The sequence below is a fragment of the Thunnus thynnus genome, chromosome 18 (genome assembly GCF_963924715.1).
Source record: "Thunnus thynnus chromosome 18, fThuThy2.1, whole genome shotgun sequence".
Classification (NCBI taxonomy): domain Eukaryota; kingdom Metazoa; phylum Chordata; class Actinopteri; order Scombriformes; family Scombridae; genus Thunnus; species Thunnus thynnus.
In genome coordinates this window covers 5,888,325-5,914,828 of record NC_089534.1, presented here as the reverse complement: position 1 = coordinate 5,914,828, position 26,504 = coordinate 5,888,325, and the positions used below count along the sequence as shown (strand labels likewise).

Sequence of the window (26,504 nt, the reverse complement as noted above, 5' to 3'; positions counted from 1 at the left end):
GACAGTGCAACAGGGCTGCAACTAATACATATTTTCTTGATTAATCGATTAGTTGTTTGGTCTATAAAGTGTCAGAAACTAGTGAAAAATGTCGATCAGCTGTTTCCCAAAGCCTAAGATGACGCCTTCCAATGTCTTGTTTTGTCCACAACACAAAGACATTCAGTTTACTGTCATAGAGGATTAAAGAAACCAGAAAATATTCACATTAAGAAGCTGGAATCAGAGAATCTGGACTTTTTTCCCCTTAAAAAATGACTCCAAACGATTAATTTAACAGTTGGAAGCTAATCAATTAATCAACTAATCATTGCAGCTCTACAGTGCAACATGAAAAAGCTGATAGTGATGATTCTTTGTCTCTCCTATTGTGAGTTTAAAGGACTACAGTTCCCATCATTCTTTGGGTGATGCGAACAGTGTTGCCACTGAGTCAGCAGTTATGTGGGCTTCACCCTTAGTCCTATTGTTGTATTGTTGTATTGTTGTTGTATTGTATTGTTGTTGTTGTTGTTTTTCAGCCTATATTTTTTGACATTTTGGAAAGTCAGACAACCATCACTGAATTTCTTTGATACTGAAAGAAACTTTTAAACATTAAGAACAACCGAAGAACACAAACTAAATGTTATGCAACACTTTCGTGTGTGACCAGAGTGAGTTAAAGGCAGACAGGAAGTGAGAGACAGTTTGTGGTGAGACATGTTCAATATTTTTGGACAGATTGAGGTGAAGCTGTTTCACTCACCAAGACCAGACGTGTTGATGGACTTCACCGACTTCTTGATCTTATACAGAACCGATCGGTCCACATCCAGAGCCTGAGGACGACAAACACACAGACTCTGTTTGATTCTTCATGTTTTATGACCACATTTAAATGACACCACCAGTGTTTTTGCACGTTGTAGCTGGAAACATACATTCACACATACTTAATCAGTTTTTTTTACTGATTATCTTCCTTCCTTTAATTTTAATTCGATGAAAATCAACCCACAGAGAAGTGAAACCTGCTGGTGATAGATAAGCTGTTTTTGTAAATGATGCCATGAAGCAGAAACTGGTTTGAAAACCATTGATATTTAGCCTACGAAAGGATAAAAGTGACAGTGTTCTCTATTGTTTTTCTTCATTTAATTGTCTGATCAACATGCAGTGCTTTTCTGTCAATTCTCTGATGTCAGAGTGTCTTTGAACGCACCGATATTTTCTGAAAAAGGTCAAACTTTCTGCATTCATGCCGTCATCAAAGCATTTTAGAAAATATTTTCTACTATAAACTGTAGTTAAAGTGGTGATAATGTAAATCTGAGAAGTAAAGTCGACTTAACTCTATGTAAGTTGATTTTCATAGAAATTATGGTGAATATTATCTGTAAAATGATCAGAAGGGAAGTAAAAATGATTTTTTTGTGTAATTTTTATGGTATTTTTGACTTTATTTGATAGCAGAAAGAGATGAAACAGAAAGACAGAGTTGGTGATGAACACTGAGGTTACATGGTAACAGAAGTGAAATAGATACAACAGGACAGCTACAAAAAAATCAGGTGAATAAAATTAGACCTGCCAACTTAAGAATATGTCTGTAATGTTTATTTTAATGTCACAAACCACAGCATTTAGAGCTCGAGCTAGTGTGCACCGCCTGTCAAACCTGACCAATGACCTTTATACAAAAATACACACAACAAAAAAATAACAGACATGAAATGAAACAACATGCAAAAAGTGATGTGAACCTGACTCTGAGACCAGCCGGTTACCAGCTGAAATCCTCAGCAAACCCAAGACATGTTTTAATCAGTATAAAGTAATCTGAATAAATGGTTACTTGTATATATTTGACTCGTAACCTTTTTTACACAACAACACAAGACTAAAACTGAATAAAAAGTCACCGTTCAAAACAACAACTATGAAGAAATGAACAAATAAAAATAGTAAATAAAAATGTGAAAGACAAATGAACTAATGAGTGTTTAAAGGAGCTGCAGCGTCTGTGGCGTCACACACTGCAGCTCCTGATTGGTCAAACAGTCTCCTCCCGCAGCCAATCATATCTCTTGTTCAGAAGTTGATTTGTCGCTCTGCCGTTAATAAGAAGCGTCTTCAATCAGTAATTTAATCAATGCTATCTGATTAAATTCATCTAGAATCTACTGAGAATGAGACGAGAAGCAGCAACAAATTGTGAAAACATGCACACGTTTATGAAAAAGCTAAGCTAACGTAGCATCCTTCCTGTTCCTATCAGTCAGTTCAGGATTAATGTCGGCAGTCAAACATCTAAATCTTCCTCTAGCTGTTGACTAAATAAATATCACCATGTTATCTCATGTTTGAGCTTCTCCTCTCAACATAAACCCACACAGTGAACAGCTAGCTGTGCTAATGCTAATGCTAATGCTAATGCTAATGCTAGGTGAGCAGGCAGGAATCTTCTGTTCAAACAAGAGCCAGTCTGTTGTTTCACTGCAGAGGAACACTAACCTGTAACTATAGTAACTAGACTGCAAAGATTGACACAGCTGTAACCATGGTAACTGGACAACAACAAAGATGGACACAGCTGTGACCATGGTAACTGGACAACAACAAAGTAGGACACAGCTGTAACCATGGTGACTGGACAACAATAAAGATGGACACAGCTGGAGCCTCAAAAATGTTTAGAAGATTAAAAATGCAGCAAAAATGTTTTTGTAACTAAAACTAATAAACATTTTCATCGAGAGACTAAAACTGAATCAAAACCAAATGCTAAAGTCTTCAACTTCACACAACAACACTAAAAGTTTCCTGTTTTATGTTGAACATTTTGACAGTAACATCATATTCCAGCTGTTAACTTCTGCTGCTGCCTTTCATAAATCATAATTTTGCAAAGTAGTTAAATCTGATAATGTGTCATTGTCCTGCAGGCCGAGCAGAGATACTGAACAGTAAACAGTTTGTCACAGACATACAAACAAATCTAAAAGCAACTTTATTGAAATGACATAGAGGTGAAAAGATCACACTGATAAAAGCCTTCTATGTACAGTCACTGTTTGTGTCCTTAATGTGCCCGCATGTAAAGTTTGTTGAGCCTCATCTGATTAAGTGAAATCATGCAAATCCGACTATAGTTCAGCTGATACAAACAAAAAACAGAGACTGGAGGAGTCTGCTCCTGCTTGTCTTCCTGAGTTTATTCATTGGAGTTAAAACATCAGAGGAGCTCGATTTCCAACTAAACGGAAGTTATGAGGAATGAAGAACTTAAGTTGTTAATTTAAGAACAGAGATGCGGAGCCGTTTGCTCTGTCATCACTTCTCTAACTGAATTCTTTTCTATTCAAACTAATTTAACTCAATTATTTTTTCTCATAAAGGCCGCGCCCGACACTGCAACAAAACATACAGGAAAGACAGATGTGAACAGGCCTGAAACTAATATTTTCATTATTGATCAAACATTGAAAAACGGCTGTTATAATTTCCTAGAGCTACTGTACCTGAACGCCTCCTGTGAAGACACAAGATGCCGTCAGACCAGAATCTACTTGGCGAAACTTACTTGTGGCCCAAAGTGGACGGGACAGGAAGCAGCGTGTGTAGAGTTGTAAACATAAACTGCAGAAGCTAATACCACCAGTCGAAAAGATGTGAATCTACAACGTTTTACTGTCAATCAGCATCTCTTCTCTTTTATGTTTTGCATTATTTCACTCTGCAGTCATAAAACAAGAACATAAAAGATATTTTCTGAATACCTAGTCATCTTTCAAGCTAACATTTCCCGTTTACAACTTATTCAAAACGCTGCTGCCCGGTTATCAACAAGGTCCAAGTAACGTGACCACATCACCTCTATCCTCGCATCCTTCCAATGGCGTTCATTTCAGGATCAACTTCAAAATCCTTCTAATGGTCTACAAATCTCTCCATGGTCTCTCCCCTACATACTGTATATCTAAGAACTTCTCAGCACCGCCAGACCCCTCAGATCCTCCCACCGTGGCGTGTTGGCTGCGGCCCGTCAGGGACAAGGCTTTTTCTGTAGTCACCTCTCAGCTCTGGAATAACCAGCCAGAGGCCATTAGAGAGACTGAATCTGTTGGTGTTTTTAATATGCACCTCAACCTCTTAAAATCCACTGGGTTGCCGGCAACCCGCTTAAGCTTAGGACGTTTTGGAGAGGTTCGGAGACACCAGTGACATCACAAACTAAAAACTCGCTCCCCTTAGGTTTGGCCTTGAGGTCTGGAATTTTATACAGGTGCGGCTGACAAGATGTAGAAGGTATGTGGTGATTTGCATAGTTCTGGCATAAAGTGTGTCCTAGTTATTGTTATTCAAATATGACTCATTACAGACGAGGACCAAGAACACTTTTCTGAGCCAGATTTGAACTGATGTAGTTTTGATTTTGTTTTAGCCACATGCTAAACAAGCACATTTCCAGAAACTAGAGGATGTTACTTTTCAAATGAAGCCTAATACACAAACAGTTCTCTGTTATAAGCTTTTCCATTTGGGTATGCCAAATAATTCCAAAAAAACGGTGGATGTTAAGAGGCTACGACCCACTTAAGACCAACAACATCTGTTATGCACATACAGCATATGTCTTTATGCTTGTATGTGTAAACATATGTCTTTCTTTGTGAAGCATGTTGGTGCAAAACCTGTTTCCTTTTTTAAAGGGCTATAGAAATTAAATAAATTTGAAACTTGAAACTCCAACTTCTCTCAAACCAGCTGGACATCAGAGAACCTTGTGATTTCAAGAGTCAAAGTTCATCCCGATTGAAGTGAAGGAGGTGCTCAATTCAGAAGTGTCTCGCCCTGTTCCAAACAGACATGAATGGGGAGCAAATTTCACTGTGACTGCATCAACAGAGCTGCTGCAAACATGCAGGCGTGTTATTTCATCTCTGCTCTGCACACTGTCAGAGCTGCTTTATCAGCTCCACCTCAGTGTTTCATGCAGCCGCTGTGAGTCACAGCTCATTGACTCAGTGCAAGAAACATGCAGAAAGTCCGGATGCTCAGTTATTGTTTTACTGACTGAAAGAACAATTTTCACAAACCGAGGTTGGTTGACATCCGTCCTAGAAGCTACACGCTGAGCTGGTTTTCAGAATCTGGAATGAAATGAAAAGGAACAGTTTTCCTCTTCCTCTGATGGCAGAAAACCAGCCTGACACGAAGACAAGGCCGACTCTCTCAGTGAGGAGTCAATGTAGAAACCAAAATACAAATGCAAACCAGTCGCAGACTTTTTAGTCACTCCTGCATCCAGACCTATAGTCCAAAATCCACAAAGATATTCAGTTTACAATCATATAAAACAGAGAAAAGCAGAAAATTCTCATGCAGCAGAAACTGACACAAGAGAATAATTATTAAAAAATTTCACCTTTAGTTCCTGGAAATCTTTCTAAGACCTCCATAAATCCTCAATCACCACCTGAAAATCCTTAAAGGAGGCCTGGAAACCCTGGAGCGACACTTAAAACCCCCTAAAGGTCCGCTGGAACACAACCCTACATTACAGTAGAGAGAGAGAGATCTGAAAATGTTTTATCGGCTGATGATCAGTCTATCTAGATAGATGCATACAGACAAGATAGATACTTAAGATGTTTCGATTCTTATCCATAATGCAACACCATCAGATATGTGTCTGATTGTCCCAAATTTATTCTGGAGCTTGACAATGACCCAAAACATCCAGCCAGAGTCATAAAGAACTATCTGCAGCAACAAGAAGAACAAGGAGTCCTGCAACAGATAGTTTGGCCCCCACAGAGCCCTGATCTCAACACGATGGAGTCAGTCTGGGATTAACATGAAGAGACAGACGCAACTAAGATGCCAAAATCCACAGAAGAACTGTGGCAACTTCTCCAAGATGCAGGAACAGGCGACCTGCCAACCTGAAAAACTCTGTGCAGGTGTACCGAGGAGTCTGGTGTCTCCCCGTCCTCCAAAATCCTCCTCCCACAAATCACCTTTTTTTTGGGCCTGTTTTCAAGAACCAAACAGCCTCCTCGAGGACATTGGAAAAACCATTTTGAGGTCTTTAAAACCTTGATACACCATTCTAGAAACCACTCAAGAAGACACAAGTTCCTCAAAGACACCTGAAACCCTCAACTGACTTTCAGATCGCTCCCAACAGCTCTGATCATTTTCAGGTCTGGTGTTGTGCAACAACAAAATTTTTGAAGAAAGCTGAACTTCCTCAGTGACTCATGAAAAATACAAGAACCTAAAAACTTAAAATTTTACAGATCACATGATTAATCTACAATGATAATGACTGTTGGCCGCAGCTCAAATTGCGCAAAACAATACTTCTCTCTAAGTATCACACTACAATTATTGCAATAATCATGAAAGTTTCCTAAAATCCTACTTTTAGCGCTAAAATATAGTTGAATGACATCACACCATGATCACCTTGGAATTTATTCACTGTACAATGATCTGTATGTTGCAGCTTTGTTGGACTCTGCCTAAGAAATATCAGTTTCAACACTGTGAACAAAAGCAGGTTGTTCAAAGTTCAAGACAGTGTCTCTTAGATCCTACATACACTTATTTATAAGCACACAGAGCATAATAACAGGTAGCTGATACTGTATACTTAAAGGCAGAGCTGAAGCTAACCAGAGAGGAAGAACACGAGCAATCTTGACGCTTATAAGACTGAACACCAGTAAGTTAGCCACACTTCAGTGGCTTGATGACTAAGTGTTAATGTATTAAGTCATGTCTAGAGTAGCCAGAGCTGGACAGACAGGAGACTGGTTCTCTGGTTATTCTGCATCTGTGTGACCAGTACTGAACAAAATCAAACTGGGCAGAGAATAAGCAGGTTCTCTCAGGAAAGTGAAACTTTTAAAAATGTAGCTGAAGAGAAAGGATTTCCTCTGTTTACTGTAATAACACTGATGTCTGACAATGAACAACGAGGTGATTTTACCCAACATGTGAAGCCAACATGATACACTGAGCCTAATTTTTACAAAGGGTTTTGATGTTGATGTTTCATGTACTTTACAGGTTCCAGTTTCTGATCACACTTGTGTCTTTTTCAGTGTTTCTCTCTGTACTCAAAGTGTTCAGATCCTTATCGCTGTATTGACACAACTGCTGGCTGTGTTTATTTTATATACTTGACTCATGTAGTACAAATTCTGATTCCCTTAATCATCTCAAAGACAATCTGAATAGTACCTTACTCATAATGCTCGATTCTGTCACAACTCTTACAACCAGAAAACACACTTGGATGAAATCAGCGCTGTGCTTCTCAGATGACACTTAAACAGATTTGTAGAAAGCTTGAGTGTCTGACAAAACAAGGGATTTTTCGCCTTGCCTGAGTTAAGAGTTTTAAGAGGTATAAACGTGCACTTTCAGCTGCTAGGACAGCATATTTCTCTCACTTGATTGACATTAATAAAAATAATCCACGGTTCCTGCTTGATACTGTTGCTAAACTCACACAGAACATCCCTGCCAATAGCTCTTCACTCAGTGCTGATGCTTTTCTGAAATTCTTCACAAATAAGACTCAATTAGAGATAACGTCACTGGTCCAAACTCCTCTCAGAATGACGGCTATGAACTCTCCAACACTTTGATGGCTGCAGGCACTATGACTCGGCACTCTTTCACAGTTTGAAATAATTTCCCCTGAGGCCTTTACCAGCCTGGTAGCTGCTTCCAAACCTACAACCTGCATATTAGACCCAATACTGTCTAATCTTTTTAAGGAACTGTCTCTTGTTTTAAACAGTCCTATTCTTGATCTTATTAATAAGTTGATTTCCATGGGCTCTGTGCCCTCAGCCCATTATTAAACTGCTGCTTAAAAAACCTAATATTGATCCACAAATTCTGAACCATTATAGACCAATTTCCAATCTTCCTTTTGTGTCAAAATTACTTAAGAAGGCTGTCGCTGATCAACAACAATCTTTTTGATATATTTCAATCTGGCTTTCGGTCTCATCATTCTACTGAAACTGCCTTGACCAGAATAATCAATGATCTACTAATTATTGTTGATTCTGACTTAACATTGTTGTTGCTGCTTGTTGACTTGAGTGCAGCTTTCTACAACGTGGACCACAGCATACTTCTATGCCACTCGGAGAAGCATATTGGTATCCAGGAGACGCTGCTTTCATGTATTCATTCATATTCATCAAACAGAACTCAACATGTAAGTTACAACAATACAATCTCTGAATATTCTGAACACTATTAAAGATCAGGTTCACAAGTTTGGTGTACCCCAGGGATCGGTCCTTGGCCCTATGCTTTTTTCTATCTATATGCTTCCCCTTAGTAACATCATTTGCAAAAATGGTATTAATTTTCATTTATACGCTGACGATACACAGCTATATGTACCTGTAAAACCAAATGACCCTTCCCAGCTCCTAAATTTAGAGGCTTGTCTATCAGAAATAAAAAAAATGGATGGATATGAACTTTTTGCTGTTAAATGCTGGTAAAATAGAGTTATTAATTGTTGGACATACAACTACAACATATGGGCATTTATATGAGAATTTGAGTGTTAACATTGATGGCTGTATTATTTCTGAAAACTCGACTCATCAAAAATCACTCCGAGATTTTTGATTCTCATCTGACCTTCCAGTCTCATATCAAAGCTATAACCAAGACAGCATTTTTTCATCTTAGTAATATTGCCAAAATCCAACCTATTCTATCAATGTGAGATGCTGAAACCTAAATCTATGCATTTGTATCTTCCAGACTTGATTAATTTAACGTCCTTTTCACTGGCCTTCCTAGTTGTGCTACTAGAAGCTTGTTCAGATTGCTGCAGCCTCTGTCCTCTCTTCACTGGTTACCAGTGGAAGCTAGAGCTGATTTTAAGGTTCCCATTTCAGCTTTTATGACATTGCGTGGACGTGCATCACCTTACCTAAACTAATTACACTATATACACCAACACGCCCTGTTTGCCCTATCGATGCTGCTCTGCTGGTCCTTCCTTCAGTTAACAAAAAATCAGCTGGTTTCAGAGGATTTAACTCTTATCTCTGGAATGACTTTCCTTTACATGTTAAAGAAGCACATTCAGCTGAAATCTTTAAATCAAGACTGAAAACATACCTTCATTACAGCCTCCCCATAAACTCAGTTGGGTCCATCACCTTTTAACATCCCTTTAATAATCATATTAAAAAATATAGTTGTTTTAATTCAATTTTTATTATTCTATTTGCTTGCTGTATGTTGTTTCCTGTGTATTCTCTTTAATTCTAACGTGTATTGGGATCATGCTGCATGTTGATTCTGCACTTTAAATAAAACTGATTGATTAATTGATAGATGTCGAAAAGATTCACAGAGCAGCTTCAACTCCTCTCACATGGTGGCTCACAGCAGACAGACATGTTGGAACAAGACTGAAGCACAGACGAGTGTTAAAACTGAACATGACTGAGAAGGAGAAGAAGAAGAAGAAGAAGAAGAAGAAGAAGAAGTGGAAGGAAGGAAGAAAGGAAGGAAGGAAGAAAATGACAGAAATGTGAAGATAAGAGGAAATTTTAAAATAAAGAAACTAAGAAAAAGAGGTGAAGCAGAGAGGATTTAGCAGAGATGAAAGGATAACTCTGAGACACTGTGAAGGAGATGGAGGGAGAAACCGAGTGAGACGAGTCGTGTTGGGACTCGAACAGACGGGTGAGGCTCCTTCATCGCCTCGGGTCTCCTCCCAGCATGCAACAGGAGGAGGAGGACACAATAAGCTGTCCGGGCCTGTGCTTTCTACCATCTATTCAAAACACTTTACCAGGCCTGTCATTAAAATATTCTATGCAAGTGTAGAAAAATGTATTTTGATTGTTCTGAAAGGTGTAGTAATACTGAACATATACCTGACTACACTTAAGTGTACTTGACTGTGCTATTTTGAGACACTATTAAAGATCAGGTTCACAATTTTTATAGTGGGTCTTTAAATAACAGTCAGGTGTTCATATGAACACTAAAAAGGTTTTCCTCGCTGTAATCATTCCTCCTGTTCACACTGGCTATTAGAAGATCCCCTTCAAATGTGTATTATTATTATTTTTATAATTATTATTACTACAGATTCATGTTTGTCTGTTCAAAGCTCCACTCTGTATCTCATTTCTTCTCCTGCTGCTTTATCCTCTGACCAGTGGTGGAAAGTAACTAAGTACATCTATCAAACACTGTACTTAAGTACAATTTTGAGGTACCTGTACTTCACTTGAGTATTTCCATGTGATGCTACTTTCTACATTTCAGAGGGAAATATTGTACTTTCTACTCCACTACATTTATTTGACAGCTTTAGTTACTCTTCAGATGAAGATTTGACACAATGGATAATATAACAAGCTTTTAAAATACAACACATTGTTAAAGATGAAACCAGTGGTTTCCAACCTTTTTGGCTTTTGACGTCTTACAAAAAGCAGTGTGTAGTCGGGGTCACATTTCAGATGTCTATGAGTTGTTAACAGCTCCACCAAATAGTGATTTTTCCCTCTAAACTTCTCACATACTTTCATTTCAATAAATGTTCAAATGATCCAATATTTCAGGAAAAATCAAAGATTAGAGAAAAAGTCCAAAAACTGAAAACAGATTTGTGTATCAGAACTTTGTTTTCTCTTCTTTCCTCTCCCATTAATCATCTCACGACCCCTCAGATTTATCTGCTGACCCTTTGGAGTAAAGTAGTTGAAACTAGCTCCACCTCCAGCAGCTACAACAGTAACATGCTGCTCTAACACTGATGCTTCAGTATTAATAATCTAATGATGTCATATATAATAATATATCAGTCAGAGGGACCAAACCACTACTTTTACTGCAATACTTTAACTACATCAAGCTCATAATACTTAAGTACTTTGACTGTAGTAGGATTTTTCATGCAGGGCTTTTACTTGTAATGGAGTATTTCTACATCGTTGTATTGGTACTTTTACTTTAGTAAAAGATCTGAGCACTTCTTCCATCACTGCTTCTGAACTTTGACCTTTTAACTACTGGTTCCTCCTATCAGGACGTTAGAAAATATGCTTCATCATCATCGCTGTATTGCAAAACAAAGGAGCTCAAAACTCTTTCAAAATGTTCAAGAGCAGCTGTTACACCATGAGGAAGTATCTCTCTCTGTTCCTCTTTTTTCAGTGAAAAACGGACACATTTTTCTACTTTAAAATGTGTTGAGATGGACATTATCTATATTTTTATGAACAGAAACTCATTGTACAGCTTGTTTTCTATCCACAGGAGCAAGATTTATGGTCTCAGCACCCTGACAAACACTTGAATCCATAGTTTGCATAACAGGAAGTAGTCACAACCCAGCATAAGTTTAAGGAAAAGCAGAATTTAAAGCCAGCAGAGTAAAACAATGCCTTTGGTGTATACAATTTGTATGACATTGCAGTTTTCAGGCCTCACTCTGGTCAGTGGAAACCTGTTTAACACCTTTATTTATCACAGCACTACTGGTGACAGTCTGAATGCAGTTTATTTCCCTCTCTGTGTGCTTTCTTACCTCCTCCAGAGCTGCCACTGTGTTCCTACAGTGGGACATCCGAGTGGTGAAGCTGGAGGTGGTTGGAGCTTTGTAGTCCTCATTAGTCTCTGAAATAAACTCTGTGACACTGATCAGCTCCGGCATGATGAGCTCCAAACAAAACAAACTGTCCTAATATAGAAAACCCCGTAAAAAAAAAAAAAGTAAATACTATACTGTCTGATCCGCAACCTCAGGTACAAAAACACCTGTGAAGTAATCCCAAGTGTCAGAAACTACAGATCCGCTCCTGTGTGCAGAGATCAATTCTCCTCATCGCTCAAGTGTTAAATCAGATTTTAAATCCTCTCCGGGTGACATAGTAAAGTTGTATTTCCATGTTTTTGTTCCGCAGAGGTGAGGCCCGTCACATTCCTCCGTACTGCTGCTGCTGCTGCAACCACCTGAGGAAGCTGCTGAGAGAGGCGGGGCGAACAGAGCACTCACTCTGCTTCTGTTTCCAGGCACCAGAGTGAACTCACACACGTGTTTTTAGGCAACGCCCTTAATTCAATTAAACTTTATTGTGTTTGAAGTTGCTTACAACATTTTCAGGGGTGTTGTTAAAGGTGCACTATGTAGGATTTGGCCAGAAATTTTAGTTTAAAACATTCAAAATTTAACTAAAATTAGTTTTGACAGTCAAGGGCGATAGTGAGTCACTGTAGCGTCCAGTTTGCCTTCAATCCGAGGATGAAGAATCAGCGCTGCCCCCCCAAGCTGGTAGTTCCAGGTCTGAAAAGTGAAGCCAATGTGGACGTACATTAAACCTGCATTCTCTATAGTCGCTGGCAGGGGGCGACTTCACTGGCTCCAGGAAGAAGTCGATTATCTATGAGAAAGTGACCCTATTTCTCACTTGATTGTATTATTACCTCAGTAAACAGTTTCCTAATGAGTTTATGGTCTCAATCGCTAGTTTAAAGTCTTCTTCGATACAGCATGATGTTCATTTTGTAAATTATGGTCCCATTTAGAGTGAAATAGACAATAAAGCAGTGTATGCTTTAGGGCCACTTTGTGATTGACAAGTTGCTACCACGGCGTGGCGTGAGGTGCTGCAGTTGGACCCTCCTCAGCTCCACGCTCTCGTCCAAATATAGTTACCACTCATCACTTCTGGCTCCAAAAACCAAGATGGTGACGGTCAAAATGCCAAACTCAAGGCTTTAAAACGGGTGTTTTCTGGTGATATGCTGCCCTCTATTTGTTTGATGCAGGTGGCCAAATCTTTTAATTTAAAATATTATGCACATTTGTAAAAAACAAAGCAAAAAAACAGTGGATTGTAATTCTTTATTTTACAGGTCCCTTAATTTTGTACAATTTTCCTGAATAATTTGCAGGTATTTAATGGTTAATTTTTAGGACATTTTACAGACGGTGGTGGAATTTGGTATAATTTATTAAAAAAAATGTTAAGTTGGTTCATTTAGTGACTCATATTTGGTTTCGTAGCTATATACACTGCAAAAACTTCCTACTTGAAACATTACAAAATGTTCTTTGAACTAGTGAAATTTGATCATTTCAAGCAAGAAAATCTGCCAATGGGGTAATAAGTTTTCCTGAAACTAGCATAAAAATATAGCTGCTATCCAACATGATGTAACCTGAAAACTAGTTTTTGAAAAGACTGAGATTTGAACCTGTTTGGCTTCATATAAGAAATCATAAATTCAAGTTAAAGATCTTTGAATCTAGATTATTTATCTTCAAAGTCACCTCAGTTTATGAGTTTATGAGTTGTGACATGTGTCTTAATCAGCAGGCTACCAGGGTCTTCCTCTTAAATGGGCTCGCTTTAGGAAATAATATCTTTAAACACTTAAGCAGAGGTCTAATTTTTGAAATGAGGAAAGCTGTCTTGTTTTCTCATAATGGAGATGTAGGATATTGCGTGATAACGGTGCAATCCACTTGTCAGACTTGTTTCCTGTCAGTTTGAGTGGAAAAAATAGACTGAACACCTCACTAAGACACATTAAGACCAGCTTGATATGGTTTGATCATCCTTAAAATAAGATATTACAACTTTCCTGAATTTCCTATATAATTTAAATAGTATTTATATAATATTAGTTTTTTTTTAATAAAAGTAGCTGTTGTGTACCTGTTAATTCTCAGCACATTTCTTTTAAAGGGTTATGTAATTTGGTAGTATACAGGAAATGTGCTCATTATAGTGTTTTTAAGAAACAACCTAATATACTGATATATCGTTTTAAACACAAAACTACACACTGAAAACTACATATTTTATGTCAGTTAAAGGATTATTAATAATCAGATTTATTAAGATTTTTTTTGCAAATGAACAACTGTTTATTAACCCAAATACAATTAATAGGCACTTACTAACTAAACCAACTTAACACTTGTTCTGTTTTTTCTTAAAATTCGCACCAAACATTCTGTAAAAGGCCTAAAAATTAACCATTAAATACCAGCAAATAACTCCGAACTCCAAATTTCCAGGAAATTTGTATAAAATGAACAGACCTGTAAAATAAAGTGTTACCAAATGGACTTTTAGTGTATTATCGATGCATAAGTAGTGCAACAAAAGATAACTTAAAGTATATATCTAGCAATTTTCAATATTTTTCTTAATGTCAAACAAATCTCATGTTTGGATCCAAACCAGCAATGAATTGATCTACTAACAAGTATTATGTGTGTATCCAAAGTCTGATATATCTTATTCCTCTGTGCCGTAGACCGTTGTTGTCCAAAAACTATTAAAAACACAGCTGCACTGGGTGACATGTTCCTTCATTATGAAGAGTTTGGTCATGTTAGTTTGTTTAGAAAGGGCTCCAAAGACTAATAACAGGTCACGTTTTCAGTCTCTGGAGAGTAGTTCTGTGTAAGGCAGACGTCACTGAGCATGTGCAGGAATGCAGTTTAGTTTACAGCTTCACTAGCTTGTTGTGCTACATATCACAACCTCTTAACTTTGTATTAAACTTCTTTGAGAAATTAACAACATCTGGGTCACAGTCTGATCAATATCAGAAAAGCATGAAAAAATTGAAAAGATTGTTCACTGTAAAGAGAACCAGTGAGACAGTGAAAACGTGATCACTGTTATTAGTCTTTGGAGCCGTTTCTAAACAAACTAACATGACCAAACTCTTCATAATGAAGGAACATGTCACCAAGTGCAGCGGTGTGACTCACTGATGTGGTTTTAATAGTTTTTGGACAACGACGGAGGTCTACAGCACAGAGGAATAAGATATATCAGGCTTTGGATACACACACAATACTTGTTAGTAGATCAGTTCATTGTTGGTTTGGATCCAAACATGAGATTTGTTGACAAGAAGAAAAATATAGAAAATTGCCAGAATTAGATTATCAGAAAATTTAGGACTTTGAGTGGATGTCATTGCAGACATGTTGTGACAGTGCAGAGAGCACATTTTCTCTCTCTGTGTTTTTCAGAATGAGTGGTTTAAATGTTATATTAGGTAGTTTTTGTTTGTTTGTTTAACAATGTCACTTTCACAGTTACAGTATTTCACAGAGCCTAAACCCCTTGTGGGTGGTTGAAGCTCAGCGAGGGCCTTGGCCTAACTCGTGTATGTTAGCTTGAGGAGGAAAAACTTCCACAGGACAAAACAAGTATTTATTCCACAGTTTATAGTATCTTCTTACAGGAGTATTCAAAGCCAAGTTCTCCTAATCAGCAAACTGTACTATGGTAAGAAAACCGCTTGGCTCGGTCCTTACTAGAGCCTCAACTCTGCCAAACCACAGGTTCACCCCAAGCGGCAACCTCTGGGGCTGTAAAATGAAGCCAATGCAGAAGTGCCAAAAACTGCAGTTCCTTGAATGGCCAATTGAGGCTCCAAAAGTGGGTCAATCCCCATAGACCCCCATGTTAAAATGCCCAACTTTACAGCAGAAATAAACATGTTTACAGCCTGGTACAAAAAATGGTTTTGGTCTCTACAGCTAATTTCTCGTTTCATGACAACTGTACGGGGGGTGAGCTTTTTTATAACTCACCCGTTCAAATTTTATTAAGCTGTAAAGTTATGTATAATGAAGGACATGGCTGCTTTGAGTGACAGGTCCGCCAGCCGCTAGGTGGCTTGTTTCAGCCATTCGGCCCACCTCTTTGCCCATTTTTGATTGGCTTGGAGTTAGGCAGCGTCTCGCACTGCCAAGATGGCGACGGCCGGAGCGGCTCACTTTGAGCTTCAAAACTTCTCTCCAGAAACCAGCGGGTGACGTCATGGTAACTACGTCCATATTTTTATACAGTCTATGGTTCACCCTAGTAAAACACAAGGGACCTATATCTCTTAAAGTGACGGTAACCTACTTCACTGTCACTATCACACTTACATCAACATCAACTAAATCAAATGATTATTAGCTGAAGTTTAACAAATTACTATTAATTAACTTATTCAATGACTTATACATAATCTCAATTTACATGAGCTGTTTAACAAAATACAGACACCATTTATTTACTGAACTAAACATACAAAAATGTAACTTGGCTCCCACACCCCTTAAAGCTCCATTATGGTCCAGTTCATGTGTTGCAGGCATCACTCAAGACATGTAAATAATGAACCCCAGAAGTTATTCAAATCAGGGCAATCAAACCATGATAAATAATACATTAAATGTTAATTGCAATTGGGCAAAATGGGGATTCTACAGTGTAGTACCTGTAATTCACCTTTAAAGGAGTTTAATTTCTCAACTACAAACATTTTGCTGACCGTTTGCATTCATTCCAATTTGAAAAGTCTGTATTGCATTATGTTACAATAATGAAACTTGGACAAAATGAATGCAGACTTCCATCAATCTGTAAATCAATCAGTCAAACTTGACTGACAACTATTTGTCTGAAAAAGACAACTAGTTGTGCAGAAAACCTTACAAAAATAAAAACACAAGTTAAACAGTTTAAAAGTAAAAGACATTATATTAAATATTTAGAATTTGGGTGCTGACTGCATTTATATTAATTTCTTTTTAGAGTCTCAGGAGCCAAAACAAGTGATGGAAAGTGTTCATTTACTCAAGTACTGTACTTAAGTACAATTTTGAGGTACTTGTAACTTTACTTGAGTATTTCCATTTGCTGCTACTTTTTACTTCCATCCACTACATTTCAGAAGGAAATATTATGGTTTTGACTGCATTTATTTATTTGACAGCTTCAGTTTGTTACTTTTCAGATTAAGAGTTTTACAAAAAAAACACATGTTTATAAAATCCAGCACATTATGAAAGATGAAACCAGTTTTCCCAGTGATTTCAGCAGCTGTCTTCAGTCAGTAGTGTGAGTTTCTCTAAACAGGAGGAGACTCTCCCTCACATAGAGGACACAAACACACTGAAGAACCAAACCAGAACCCAGGAGGTGAAGGTGAATCAGCAGAGTGCCAGCAGGACACATACACTGCTACTCTGTTAGAGATGAAGGAGAACAAAGGAAAGAGGAAGGCCACAAGTGTTTCTGCTTGTGATTGACAAGTAATAACCATCACACAAATAATTGTATATCACATGCACATCAAGCACAAAACAATGTAACAGTTCTACCAATGTAATTCTAAAAAAATAATAATTATGATGGTTCTATATAGTAAACACTCATAGTTGCCACAGCCAGTGTTTGGGTTTGTCAACTGTATTACATAATATGGTTGGCAAAGTTAAATACAACCCCAGGGCAATTTAATCTGCCCCAAAATATCATTACCACTGGTTTCCTGTTTGTTTTGTTCAAAGTAAATGTGATTTCGTTAGTATTAACATGTTTAGTTCTACATAAACTATATATTCCACTATATATGCCACTTTAAATGGATTGTTTGCAGTGTACTTGGTGAGCATGTGGTGTAAATATAGTACAACGTATTATGTGTTCAGTTTTATTATATGTATACGTATGTTTTTATGAGTCATGTCACGTTTCCTGTGTGAGTGGGGGCCGAGCAAGAAAAAGTGAGCTAGCGGGAGCGACTTCGACAATGAGAAATGTAGTAGCGAGAGATTTACAGTGTCAAGTGTTTGCAAGTTATTGAGCTATAGAGACTGAAGCATAACACTGCAAACCAGTGAAAAGCCGGATGTATGCACTGTGAGAAGTAAATATTGATGCAGTAGCTGACATTGTGTACTTAGCCTTTCCAGCTAGCTAGCTGCCCGCTTGTGCATAAAATGTTTTTGTCCTGTGTTTTGAGAGACGTGGAGGTTGGTGTTGGCCCAGAACTGAAGGAGTTGACATCATTTTAGGAAAATTACCTGGTAGGTGGTCGTGTGTAGCCAGATTATAGACCAGACAGTCTACAAATACCTGATGTGTCAATACAACCAAAAAAGACGTGTGCTTTCACCTCAACATTAGCACCAAATAAAAACGGTCAATAATGTCATTAAAATAAAAAGATTAGCATAAAAACTCTCTACCAGATAACAATGGTTAAAGAAAAGTAGCGCAAATTGTCAGAGACAACGGTGAGATGTTCATTACAAAATGCTTGCTAAGAAATGCTAATGGCATAAATACACAACTCAAATATTACCGGGAAACACATGCAAACAACCATTCCTTGTTAACATTGTGAAGTAAATATTTTCACATTCGTGTCAGCTAGTGTTGTAGTGTGTAGCGACAAGCAAGACGTGGTGGAGGCAATTTGTTTTCTTCCAGTATGTCTTCACCTTTAGAAAAATGAATAAACACACAATTTATAATTATATATGTGCAAGAACTGATCAGTTTTCTCTACTCTTTTAGACCATAATGTGGGGAAATTTTGGGAAATACAACTGTTTTGAAATGAATAAAATGTACAACAAAAAATAGATAAATATAAGTGAGCAGTTGAATGAGTTAACATGAAAAAATATCCAATTTATTAAGAAAATTCCCGGCTACAGTCTTTCACCTCTAAAACCTGCACAGTTAACATTAACTAAGACTTCCTCAACTTAATAAACAAAATACCGGAGTCATAAAGGCTGCAAACGTCAGGGAATCAGTTCTTAAACCTGCTGACGTTTTGATTCACCACACCCTGACTTCCTCCTGCACTCACAGTGTTATCAGGCGTCAGCCACCATTCCCACCATTATCAGTAATTTTCCATGAGAGAACTGCTGTGTGTTGATCATGGCAGTGCATTAAGTGCATTAACGGAGGGACAAAATGAACATATAACCTTATTTTGTAAGTGTTGTGCTCTCATCTCAGCACTGTCACATAGAGGAGTTCATGGGAACCCTGTTGACATATAAACTCAACTTAGTTATTAGTGGATAAGAACATTTACTTAAGTAATAGTAGGAATATCACTGTATGAAAATACTCCATTACAAGTGAAAGTCTTGCATTCAAAATCTTACTTAAGCAAAAGTACATAAGTATTAGTAGCAGAATGTATTTACTATAAAGTATCAAAAGTAAATATCATTATGCAAAATGTTTAGTTATGTAAGCAGCACTTTTACAGTGAACACATAGAAGAAGTTTCACATATAAGTTAGAAATATAGATCTGAAAAGTAGCTAGTTACTGTATTTGTGAAATAAATGTATTAGTAGGAGTACAAAGTGTCACAAAATGGAAATACTCATTAAATTACCTAAAAATTCCACCACTTATCTAAATAAACCACATCTCATTTGATGTGAGTTATAATAAGAAACATTTAAGGAATTTACTGATAGCGGCAAAGACAAGCAAGCAAAAACATCTGTTATTTCAAAAAATGATTTTTTCAATCTAAATCTGGATCTGAGTTAAAACACACATAGTTATGAGAAAACGATAGGAGAGGACTTACTGGAAAAGGAAAGGACAGATGGACGTGACCGCTGACTTACAACCTTTCAAACTGATAGCTGTGTTGCAAACTATGAACAAAATGCCTTGAGATTTTGCAGAGTTGATATGTGCATGTTTCTTGTAAATTTGGTTTCAGTTGCACAATACGATCAAAGGTGACGGCAGTTTATGTCAAATAAAAGTCATGAATACAACAATCCAGACTCCAATTTAGCCTCAGGGTTGCTAAATGGAAACCAACCCTGTCTCCTGGAAATTACATTCAACCACATAGTGATGACAGGAACTTTTTAAGCCCAGCCAGGAAAAAAGTCCAGCACATAACCAGCTGTAAAACCACAACTTATTGTTTTTATACCGTGATTGTTGTACGAGTTGAACAAACAAAATATAATTGTGCTAATTAGTGAGCTTTAAAAGAGGCTTTTCTGACCTTCGATGCACACACAGCACTTGTTAATGGATCAATTCATTAGTGATTTTGGTCTTTTTGCGGGATTTGTTGACGATATGACTGATCCCCATAGATTGTATATAAAGATGGAGGTGGTGAGGTATGACATCACCTGTTGGTTTCATTGGAGCCGTTTTGAAGCCCAGAGTTGCTGTTTATGGTTGGCGCCAACTTTTCTGTTCAGAGCCACAACCTTTCACGCTCTGGAAACACGCCCCGCTACCTCGCACACAAGCTAACGCATGGATGTATAAAGAGAACTGGATACAGGAATAGCGCCAGGTTTTGAAGCAAATTTGACATAGCGGCCAAACCATGTAATTACAACGTCACGTGATGCACACTGGCCCAAAAAGACTTTTTCCCATAGACTTACATTTTGAAAGATACGTCTGTAAATCAGCGGATACATTTTTTTGAGTGTCACAACCCATGAAATGACTTATCTCACTATCAGAATTTGATCCATATGGTCCGATCACATTTCAAAAGCCTCGAAGAGCCGCATGATTGAATTGTTTCATCCCCATTCAAGTTAGCCGGAGGGCTAAACCGAAAGTAGCCGACTCAGCTGGTGAAAGTCACTACTGTGCTTGCTCTATGGGCCGCAGAGATGCAGAAGCAATGCGGAAGTTGTTGAACTTTTTTGGCTTCATGTGCTCCTGAGCAACTTTCATAAGAATGAACTGTATCCAGTTCTTTTTATACATCCATGAGCTAACACTAGCTTACTGGGAACACTGAGTGCTGCACACTTGGGCTAACGTTAGCTACTTAACGTTAGCAGGTATCATAATCAAGTAACATTAAACTTAGTGAAATATTGTGACAATAGTCTAACTCAGTGTGAGTCCATGAGCCGGGGAGAGCAGCAGGTGAGCCAACTGTCAATCACAGCTGTCAACACAGCAGACATCAAAGCTACTATAAGACCTCAAATCTTATTAACAGAGCAATCATTTCCAAAATGACCATCAGCACACTAATTAGAGGGCCGAATTTAGAGATTGACTTGTTGAAATTACTTAGTATTTCTAGAGAGAAATTGAGGCTTTGGTTGCTTATACATATAAGTTGTTATTTAAGTTCTAATAACTTTTATTTATCAAAATGACAAAACAAAAACACAGACAGGTATTTTTTGGGATGCCACAATGTCTTTTTTGGCCAAATTTGAAGATTTTCAAACATATAAAAGCTTTAATGTACAAATATAAATGAAAGTTCATCATGATAAATTGAATGAAGAGAGAAAAGTTGGACACCCCACACCGTCCAACAAATGTTTTATTTCTCGACGCCTCACACAACACCGAGTCCGTGTGTGAACATATCTGAAACTTTGATAAGATTAAATATTTACTGGAAGAAAAGAAAACATGTGCAGAACATGATGAACTCCAAAAACTGTATGTATGCGTGTGTGTTTAAAATTATGCAAGCCATTTTGGCTCTGCTACTTTTGTTTTATGAAATGATGTGATTATTTTTCATGTGCTGACATGTTTTAGAGCGTTGAGGGATAAAACAAAAAAAATCTTTTAAGTGTGTTTATTCCTAAAAATCTCTTTATGATAAGTAAATCACTTCAGGATTGATGTATAACAGGACACAAGTGAGGTTATAATGTCAGCTGTGTTGTGTCTGTGAAGTCACTCTTTGTTACAGCTCAGAGCTCAAATTCTCACTGTTTCCCTTATTTTAACGCCCGACTCCGACTCACTTTTATTAGGAACAAATGTTCTTGTATTTACAGCCGCGAATAAATCATGTTCTGTTTGAAAAGACTCGCCTGCTCCAGCTTCACTAAAACTGCTGAGCAAGTCAGGAAAGCAGGTCCAGAGGCCCTTTTTTTTTGTAAATGAAAAACAATGAATAAAGAGAAATTAGTGTGGACCCACACCCATTCATTTACACTGCAGAGCTGCACTAAAACTGTGCTGAAGAGCTGCATAATAAGCTGATTGCTGACAATAATAAAACTCAACATGTTTATTAAAGCAACAAAATCTCTTTTCTTCTGTCATTCATCTTTCTGTTATTGTGTATTCTTGTTTTAATCATTTAAACTCAAATATTTATACCCTTAAAAAGTCTTGAAGTGTCCTGAATTAATTAGTTTTATGCCTTAAAAATTTACATCTTACATTTTAATTTTTAAAACTGATATTTTTCTTTTCTTTTCTTTTCTTTTTTTCATCACATCACAGATCACCTGTTGCTCTATGTTCCCTCACAAACTCTTAGATCTTCTACTTCAGGTTTGCTAGATACTTGTCAGCTTACCCAAAAGAAAACTGGAGATGCAGCTTTCCTCAATTATGCTCCCAAATTATGGAACGCCTTAGCTAATGACATTAGAGAAGCAGGCTCGGTTGAAAGCTTTAAATGACTTTTTGACCTAGCCTTTCTATATTTTTGCACCATATCCCACCATCTTTAAGACACTTTTTATTATTTTTCATGAATGATTATGTCTTTCACTTAAGAATTTTAGCTGTGTTTCCTTTTTAAGCTATTCTTGTCCTCTCTTTTAATGCAATGTGCTTGTTTTTCTTTTTTCTTGTTTGCCTCCTTTTATTCTAAGCATGTATTCTTGTTTAATGTTCTTTATGTCTCTCTTTTGTTTTTTTATCTCTTTAACGTGAAGCACTTTGAGCTGCATTTTGTATGAAAAATGCTATACAAATAAAGTTATTATTATTATCATTACTTGTAACCTTGGTAACTGTAAATTGACCAAAGAAAGAAAAAAAACAAAACAAAAAACTTCACTCAAAGTACACTTACTAGCATTTTTTTCTCCGACAAACGAGCAAACTGTGCCCGAGTGGGAAGACTTTAAGATGCGGTTGAAAACTTACCATTACATAGTAAAAATAATTTATAAGTAAGTAAGTAAAGTTTATTTCTAGAGCACATTTAAACACAGCTTAAACTGACCAAAGTGCTGTACAGAAAGGAAAAAAAAAACACAGAAAGAGAAAATACCAACAACAACAATAAACAACAATGTACAAATACAGAATTATAGACATGATAACAGATTGAAGCCAGTGAATAAAAATGTGTCTTTAACTTAGATTTAAAAACGGAGATGAATGGAGCACATCTGATATCTAACGAGCAGCAACTGCAAAGTCACCTTTTAGTTTTAGTCGTTGGGACATACAAGAGAGATTTATCTTCACATCTAAGAGACCTGAGTGTCTGTGAATAAGGACCATTCAGAGCCTCGAAAGCGATCAGCAAGGTCTTAAATTAAATTCTAAAATAAACAAGGAGCCAATGAAGAGAGACTAGGACCGGAGTGATGTGTTCACACTTTTTAGTACCAGTCAACATCCTTGCAGCTGTATTTTGGTCCATCTGTAGGCGAGTTAATGAAGACTGGGGAAGGCTTAAATACAGGGAACTGCAGTAGTCCAGTCGTGATGTAATGAAGGCATGAATTACTTTTTCCATATCATGGAAAGACAGAATTGGCTTGAGTTTGGAAATGGTTCTTAACTGATAGTAACAACAGAGCTGATTTGCTTGTCAAGTCAGAGCTAAGGATGAAGGATAACACCATCTGCTTTATAAGAAATAGTAAGTCAAGATTATGGCTTCTTAAATCTAAATTATGAGACAGTATGATATGATTATGAAATAAGGCCACGTTCAGACCGACATTAGCTCTGCATGAAAAAACGCAGCCTTTCTCATTCATTTGAATGGAGACCGTCTGTCGGAGCAGGGCAGCAACCCAGAGAGCTGCGGCTGAAAAGTTGAACCAGACTCAACTTTTGCTGCAACACAACATGACGTCATCCTGCAAGACACCGCGTTGGGCTATCACATACATGCAAGTGCACATTCCTGGTGGATTACTTTGTAGTTATAACTGTTCCAGAGTTGTAAAAATCCTGTCTGTGAGTATTACAAAGTCCAACTAGACTTTCTGGCTGGTATTTCATTGCCTCACGACACCTTGAACTTGCATTAAATGATTTTTTGGCCTCTTGGGGTTAGTGGAAACAAGCAGTGAACACAACACTGACATATCATCAGCTTTTAAGTTGATGTGTTGAACTTGTCAGCAAACAGTTGCTCATTTCCACATCCAGCAGTTACGGAGCCTCATTATTATTCATTTGGAGTTGTGTTTCTGTCCACCTGGTGAATGTAAATCCAATATTTACTCTCTTTTTGCTCTGTTTTTGTTCTCTACCACCTCCTGAGGGAAATATCTGGCTCTTTAGCTGCTAAATTCTCCACTATGTTCACCAGCTAACTGTGTGTGTTTGCCGTTTGGTGTTGAGCAGGTAGTGTACAGTGGCTTTTTAGAGCTTTTTCTCTAAAAACAGCTGCCTGCTGCAGCTGAAAACAACGCTATGAGAGCGCTGAGAGTGAACCAGAACAGTAAAGTTGCAGCCGGACAGATAAACAATAAGCTGAAACTCATTATAAAGCTCCATAAAGCCAAGAGGAGCTGTAGGTTCATCACCACGAGCCACGATCAACACATTACACACAGCTCAGACATTGATATCATGAAAGTATAGATTATAGCTGCTTTAAACAACTCAGCCCCACCCATGTTTTAACGCTGGGCAGTTTTCTGACTGAATTCCCTCTAACAAGTTTAAAATTTGACTTTCTATCTCAGAGAGAGTGAATAAGCGTCAAACTGTTCCTTTAAGAAGAGGGTATTTCTGAACATCTCTAATATTTTCTCATGAACCGCTGCATTTATATGAATAAAAACATTCTGACGTCACTGCATAGTTGTCTTATCACTGTGTATTTTAATCCAGAGCTCAAGCAACTCAAATGTGAATGTTTTCTGGTTTCTTTAGTCCTCTGTGACAGTAAACTTGACTCTCTGTGGGTTGTGGACTGTTGGTCGGGACATTTGAGGACATCAGCTTGGGCTTTGGGAAACAGTGATCGACATTTTTCATCATTTTTGTGACATTCATGGGCCAAACAACTCATTGATTGATCAAGAAAATAATCAACCCTGATGGAGGTATGGTATGGTCTTTCTGAGTCCTTTTATCACCATTAAAACTGTCTTTTATATGACGCAAATCTAATTTAATTTAAAATAAATCTAATTTAAAATAAATCCCCCCCCAAATCCAACATGACATGCAACTTTGGCATCTCTCCTAGATCTAAAAGTAAAGATTTTGTGGCTTTGTGAAACAAAACGAAGCCGATTATCAAAGCCAAACCAACATAAAACTATCACACAACTAATGCCAATCTCATTAAACCAACACAAACTCACCCGGGCAGGGCAGAGCCGAGTCCCTGGCTGTGAGCAGCAGCAGCAGCAGGAGGAGGAGGAGGAGTGGTCAGGCTGCTGGACGGACTGATAGTTCAGCTGTTGGGGGTTTGGAAAAGCCTCAGTCAGTTCAGCTGCTAACACAGACTGAGAGCACAGGTTATATATAGAGCAGACTCTCACTCCTGTCCAGGAACAAACAGGCTGAAGGAGAAGCTGAACATCTTGTGGCGGAAAGAAGAACAGGTTTTTATTTAGGCTTAAATAGTCTTGATTCTTCACATCTCTCCCTCTCCCTCTTTCTGTCTGTCTCACACTGTGAGTTTACAGACCAAACTTGGAGAAAACGAAGAAGCTTCACACCGTTCAGTTAGTTTGCCTTAAAACTTTGGCAGAGAAGAAGAAAGAAAAAAGTGAAGGTTGGGACTGAGAGGAAAGTTAAAGGAAAGAAGATATTTAAGAGATAAACTGACAGATGTTGTGCTGCCAGTGAACTTATTGAAAAAGAACTGGAGTCATTTCAGGACTGAACGTCTGCGACACCTTGGAAGTGCTGAGAGACAGGTAGGAAAAGTTTGATGTCATCACCAACAGGTGTCTATTAAAGTTTGACTCTCGTTAATGTTGAAAAAGGTTTTGATGTTTGCTGGTGGAAGAAAAAAAACAACAAAATTTTGATAATATATACTTTGTGTAATACTCAAATATTGTATTTATCATCTATAAATTATGAGAAAAGTCAATTTAACAGCAAATACCCCAAAATTCTCATAAATTAAATGTATATAAGATAGTAAATGCTTATTGATTATTGTAATACCAGACAAAATAACTTCTTTAACAAGGACGATGTAAGTGCTGCAGTGATTTGTTGAGATGAGTTCATTAACTGAATTTTGATGGTTGAACAAGTTATTAACACAATATAAAAGTAAACATACCAAATGTCATGACACCTTCCGATATGTGCAGATTTCTTTGCTTTTAAAAATACTTTTGTTATTTGAACACTTTTGGGGTTTTGGACTCTATTCAAACAAAAACTGCATCATGTAAAGATGTTGCTCCTGGAAGACATCAGTCAATATTTTTTGATATTTTATAGACTAAATGACTAAAATCATCAAAGTATATTATAAAGAACTATGCAGAGATTAATTAGTATATAGTAAGTATTTGTATGATGTTTGCTGGGAATTACTGTGAAGGTGTTGAAAACTGTCACAAATTATTCTTTCTTTTCTGTATTTACGGAAATTTGCCACTTTATGATTCACCTTCAGGTGTACTTTTGCAAATTTATTTTGTAATACTGTTAACATATAACTAAAGCACA

At 37.5% G+C, this 26,504-nt stretch overlaps 2 protein-coding genes across 6 annotated transcripts in view; one reads left to right on the top strand and one right to left on the bottom strand.

Moving 5' to 3' along the window:
* Nucleotides 1–25,231, bottom strand: part of asap2b (ArfGAP with SH3 domain, ankyrin repeat and PH domain 2b) — a 49,302-nt gene extending 24,071 nt beyond the window's left edge. For 2 of the 3 annotated variants that reach the window (XR_010924537.1, XM_067573113.1), the window contains exons 1-2: nucleotides 11,588–13,641; nucleotides 749–821 (exon numbers count right to left, since the gene is read on the bottom strand). Coding sequence is in view for 1 of the 3 variants with exons in the window: in XM_067573113.1 (XP_067429214.1) it covers nucleotides 749–821; nucleotides 11,588–11,713 (199 nt within the window). In the remaining 2 variants the exon portion in view is untranslated. Of the gene's footprint in view, nucleotides 1–748; nucleotides 822–11,587; nucleotides 13,642–25,171 lie in introns of those variants that run through there. The other variant, XM_067573114.1, reaches the window with a different exon arrangement.
* A 43-nt stretch (nucleotides 25,232–25,274) lies between these two features.
* Nucleotides 25,275–26,504, top strand: part of filip1b (filamin A interacting protein 1b) — a 49,502-nt gene continuing 48,272 nt past the window's right edge. For all 3 annotated transcript variants that reach the window (XM_067573111.1, XM_067573110.1, XM_067573109.1), the window contains exon 1: nucleotides 25,275–25,732. The gene's annotated coding sequence lies outside the window, so the exon portion shown is untranslated. The remainder of the gene's footprint in view (nucleotides 25,733–26,504) is intronic.